Source organism: Tupaia chinensis, unplaced genomic scaffold (genome assembly GCF_000334495.1).
Source record: "Tupaia chinensis unplaced genomic scaffold, TupChi_1.0 Scaffold000063_1, whole genome shotgun sequence".
NCBI lineage: Eukaryota > Metazoa > Chordata > Mammalia > Scandentia > Tupaiidae > Tupaia > Tupaia belangeri.
Window position 1 is genome coordinate 6,224,152 of NW_006159521.1, and position 5,213 is coordinate 6,229,364.

At 54.8% G+C, this 5,213-nt stretch overlaps 1 protein-coding gene across 1 annotated transcript in view; it reads right to left on the reverse strand.

Moving 5' to 3' along the window:
• The window catches only part of FOXB1 (forkhead box B1), a 1,839-nt gene extending 997 nt beyond the window's left edge, over positions 1-842 (reverse strand). The window contains 2 exon segments of the mRNA XM_027765906.1: positions 1-385; positions 659-842. The exon segment at positions 1-385 is cut by the window's left edge and continues 91 nt beyond it. Of these exon segments, the coding sequence (XP_027621707.1) occupies positions 1-328 (328 nt within the window). The 5' untranslated portion in view covers positions 329-385; positions 659-842.
• Between the last annotated feature and the right edge of the window lie 4,371 nt (positions 843-5,213).

A 5,213-nucleotide genomic window follows, 5' to 3' on the forward strand; every position in this document is an offset into this window, starting at 1 on the left:
TGACCTGCTTCCGCCGCCAGAGGGCCCTGCCGTTCTCGAACATGTCGCCGCAGTCGGGGTGCAGCGCCCAGAAGCTGCCCTTACCGGGCTGGTCGGGCCGCCGCGGGATCTTGATGAAGCAGTCGTTGAAGGACAGGTTGTGGCGCAGGCTGTTCTGCCAGCGCTGCGTGTTCTCCCGGTAGTAGGGGAAGCGGTCCATGATGAACTTGTAGATCTCGCTCAGCGGCAGCATCTTCTCGGGCGAGCTCTGGATGGCCATGGCGGTCAGCGAGATGTACGAGTAGGGCGGTTTCTGGTCGCTGTACGTGTTGCGGCCCGGCCGAGGCATCTTCTTGCGCGCCCTCTGCTTACTCGGGGCCCACGCGGGCCGGGGGACTTCTCGGATCTGGGAAGAGGGGAGGTAATGGGGGGTGCAGAGGGGAGCGTAAGATGCACAAACGCCCCGAGGTCCGCCGGGCCCAAGGACGGACTTAGGGGCGAGGGGCAGGGACCGCGGCGCGAGATCGGCGGCTCCCGACTCTTTCCGCAGGAACTTTGCGTGCTGAGCCGGGACTCTGCCGGGAGGCGCGGGAGAGGGAGTCGACCAGCGGCCCGAGGGAAGCAGGGAAGTGAGTCGGACCTGGAGCTAGGACGGGTAGAGACGGAACGAGCGGCTCACCTTAAAGTTGCTCCAAGTTGCAGGTCCGCATCCGGGATGGCGCCGCCAGTGCTCCCCGCGATCCTCCGGGCGCGCGGCCCGGGCTCAGCGTCCCGTGTCTCTGGGCTCAGGTCCTGAGCTCAGCCCCGCAGCGCCTATGCCGCCCGGTCCGCGGCGCTCCAGGCCGTGCGTCCCGTGGGCGGCCGAGCTGGGCTGCGGAGTCCCAAAAAAACGGCAGCCTCGGGGCTCCGGAGGGCGCTGCTGTGGGTTCCGCCGCTCCGCTGAGCTAGGTGGCTGCCTCCATGTCCTTCCTCGAACCATCTGATAGTTTTAAGCGGTGACAGGAGCAGAAAAGACCCCTGTAGCGGCGCTTCATTAATGTGCCACTTCTTAGCTATCATATGACAATCGCCTTGGGAGGAGGGGGAGGGAGGGGGAGCGGGGGCTGCAGAGGGAGGGGACTGAGCGCGAGGGGAGAGCCAGGCCAGCACTGGTTTCTTTCACACCTATTTACATGGACACCTTGGCCAATAGGAATCACTTCCAGCTCCAGACTGGGCGAGGGGGAAGAGCCTTGGCCACTGGCGGGGAGCGGGACGCGCCGGCCGGTGTGCGCCGTGTGAAGGTATGAGGAGGCGGCGGCCGCGGAGCCTGGAGCCAGGCGACCACGACCGCTCCGGTTCACAGACCGAGCTGCTGCGCAGATGATGTTTGACACGGAAATGGCTTGGCTGGGTATTCCGTTTCCTCTGCGTTGTATCGGGTTGGTATTGTTAGCTAACTTCAGGCACGGCTTTCCCCTGAAGTCGACCTTTTCCTGCGCTGGGCACGACCCGGGGTTAGTTGCATGGGTGGCTGTCATGAAAACTACCGTTCCCCCAGTCCTCCAAGAGGCAGGTCGGAGTGTGACTGCCCTGCACTGTTGCCCCAGCTCTGCACAGTTGGGTGTGTAGCTTTTAAACAGTGGTGGAGTTTTTAAAATACTGAAGGCCAGCCCCATGAGCAGCCCATGCTGAATATAAGTGCATTAGTCAAATTAGGAAAAAGAAAAATTCAGGCAGTGTACCTGGAAAAAGAATCAAGGTCTTTGCTTTAAAAGTCCTGCGGGAATTGGATTGGACACAGGAAGGAGGCTCTGGAACTGTTGGGACAATGTGTTGTCCTGGGAAAGGCCTAGGTTTGATACACTTCATCCCCAGATGGACCTCTGGTCTCTCCCTTTCCCCAGGTGGTTTGAAACTTCAGGAGTCTTCTGGTGTTTCCTGAAAGTTTGCATTTTACAGCCAGAACTCCCCTATGTCTCGTCTTTTTTTTGAATGTAGGGGGAACTTGTTTTGGGTTTAGAGAACCCATCCAAAGCTACCTGCAGTCCCAATAAAACAGCAGTACCTCCTAAGATTTGCAAAGAACCAGCAAATTGTCCCTTCTTGGGAGGTGGGGGGGGTGTACTTCAGGTCACTGTGTCTGGTGCGGGATGCAGGCTCCCTTCGGTATGAATTCTCCTTGGGAGGGTTATATTAATCATTATCATCATCATCGTCATCGTCATCATCATCAAATTGCTATGAAATAAATAGTGAGTAGACCGCACCTGCATGCATGCACTCTTAAGAGTAGACTCCAGGAGCTCCCATGGGCTTCTGCACATTCGCCCATGTTTATGAGTTTAAAAAGAAATGTATTTACTGCGTTGTTAAAAAATAATACGGGTCACACAGAATCATCTTCAAGTCCATAATGTGAGAACCGCCTCTCCACCCCCCACAGGAGAAGGTGGCTGTGGTGAGGGTTCTGGGTGTTAAGTTATGACACTTTAAGTTATATTAGAACGTTATTAGTGGAACTGTTTGGGGTCAGCATAGAAAAGATCCTCCAGCGTGCATGCAAACACACACACACACACACACACACACACAACTTCATTAACCACTGTTTCAGAGGTGGTCAATAACTCACCAAAACGTAACTTAAACACGATGAGTTTAGGAGATTAAACAATTTCATTAATATTGAAATGGCTCTCCCGTCTGGGCTGCCTCGCTTGAGATGCAAGCACACGTTTTTCAATATTAACAGAAGTGCTTGAAGAAAAGAATAATGTCACCTTCTTAATTCGGGGTGGGGGGGTGGAAAAATAACCAGGAGGAGGAAATGGGTGTGAGGGGGTGGGAAGGGACTGTCGACCTGTCTCTGGAGACGGCTCCAGAAGGACAGATATGTATATTGCCTTCTCTGCAGATAAACCAGTTGAATTCGGGTAGAACCGGGCTAAGCTTTGGCTGGAGGAGGCAGTGGTACTAGCTGCAGGGGCCTTCAGCTCCTAAGCAGGGGCAGTATTCTGGTTCAGCTCTAGGGTGCTGGGGCAGGAGGTGGTGGGGAGTCCAAAGAGCCTGAGAGGCCTGAGAGTCCGAGGGAGAGGGATCTTGATGGAAATGTCGGGTCCGCTGCTATTCCACTCCAGACTACATACAAAACCCAGGGTTCCTGTGGGCGAGGTCGGAGCGCATCTGTGGGGTGAAGAGGTGCCACCATTGAACCCCTCAGGGACTTTTAGGCTACTCTTCTTCGGTCATGTGTGCATCAGTTTTTACCCATAGGTAAAGACAGATAAAACAGACGGTTGGCTCAGAATGTCCAGTGCCAGGAGTAAAGCTCTGTTTCCCAGAGGCAACCAGGAAGACTGTTTTCCACCCGGTGTGTGGACCTGTTGAGGGTGGGGAATGGGGAGAGAGGATTGTTTTTCTTATTTTAACAGTTGACATTTTGCTGTCTTGCAAAGGGCCGTTGTATAGCTGTCTAAATCACTGCTCAGAGTAAACAACAGATTCAAGTCTAAGAATGAAAATGTTAGGGTTAAAAAAAAGAAAAAGACCAGGTTGGAATACATTTGAATCCATCTTCCCAGGAAAATTGCCACCGCTGTTTGGGACATGAAAGAAGTAGGAATTCATGTGCGAGAAATCATCAGAAGTTTGCCTCCCGGGGAAATAGGAGTTGAAGCGCTGCCCATGCCCAAGGTTAATGAAATGAACAGGACCTAAAATAGAACTAGTTTGCCCTGGCTGGAGAGAGAAGTTGTGAAATGCACCAGGGTTATCTTGCTTCCTGCTGGAGGTCTCCAAAGCCCAGGGGAGGGAGAAAGGATTTGCATGCTCTTTACAGCATTTTAAGACTGGTATTATGCCGAGGAGGAGGGAAGGCGCACTTTCCAGAAATCTTGAAAAGTGCGTTAGAGTCTATTGTACTGGACCCAAAGCAAACAGAGGCTGCAGGAGCAGGGAGAGCCCATCCCACCTGGAGGCTTAGGGAGTTGTTGGGAAAACTGTATAAAATACACATAAGTCAATTACACCCATGTGCAAACCAAATGGAAACGTCTTTGGTGCAATAGGCGTTCATGGCCTCGGCAGAGCCTACCACCGACCACCTTTCTGCTTGGAGAGTTCGCAATAGCCTCTTTCCCACAAGCTGGACCACACACCGCTACAGATTTCGTAATAATTTATGCTAATTTCCCTCCATAAATCCACAATTCGCTTCAGTGGCACCCAGGCTGCTGAGGGAGTGAAAAGGAGACCGAGGGGTGACAAATACAATATTGATTTTGATCCCTTCTGTTGTCAAGCAGGTGTGTGCCCGTGAAGGGTGGGGTTCAGGGTGTAGGCGCGGGGCGGTGAGGGGGGGGCGCTCCAGCAGAGGAAAGCTGTCCCTAACTCCCCCCCACCCCGGCAGCCCCTCCATCCACACTCCAGAAAATTACGCGCCCTGGTTTGTTAATATTTACCAAACACCGACGGGAGGTGGAGAGAAAGTACCCGGCCGCTTCCGAAGGTTTCCTAGGCGCCAAAAACAATACCCGCCGTCCCCACTTGGAAAGTGAGCTCTGCGCTGCCGGCAGCGCTCGGTCTAAGCCTTCCTGCGCTCCCTCCTGCTTTCTCTCCCAGCCTCCCTCCTTCCCCTCGCCTACTGCAATCCAGTCCTCCACTCCTCTGCCCTTTATTTATTTCACCTTCTCTACCAAATTGGCAGTGAAATGTGCCGGGGTGGAGGGAGGGTCGTAGGCTTGCGCGGTGGATTCCCAGGTGCTGGGGCCTTGCGGGTCTCCTCTGCCCCGCCCCGCCTTCCAGGCCGCCTGCCGCATTTGTCCTGGGGCTCCGCACTCTGGGAACCCGCTCTAAGGCCCGCGCCGCTTTGTCCCATCAGTCATTCTTCACCAAATCTGCACTTTGGTGGCGTGAAACGACTTAGCTTTCCTTTCAAAAGGATTTGTTCCCGGGGTATTCAGCACTAAAACAAACTCCCTCGGCCTGTCAGCGGTCAATTAAAAAAAAAATTGCCGTCCAGAGTGCCCTGGAGCTGTTTGTCCTCGGAATCTGTGCGCCCCCGCCGGCCCCCCGCACCGCAAGGTCTGGCTTTCACGTTCTGGATCTCCGCACCCAAGAGGATCCGCTCAGAGAGCCATCCAGTCGGATGGCACGGACTTGCGCGTTCGCCCGGCCCGGGGATCCGCACCTGGCGGGGCGCGTGTCTGGGGAGACCTGTCCCCCAGGACTCCCCCAGGACTGCCTGGGGACTG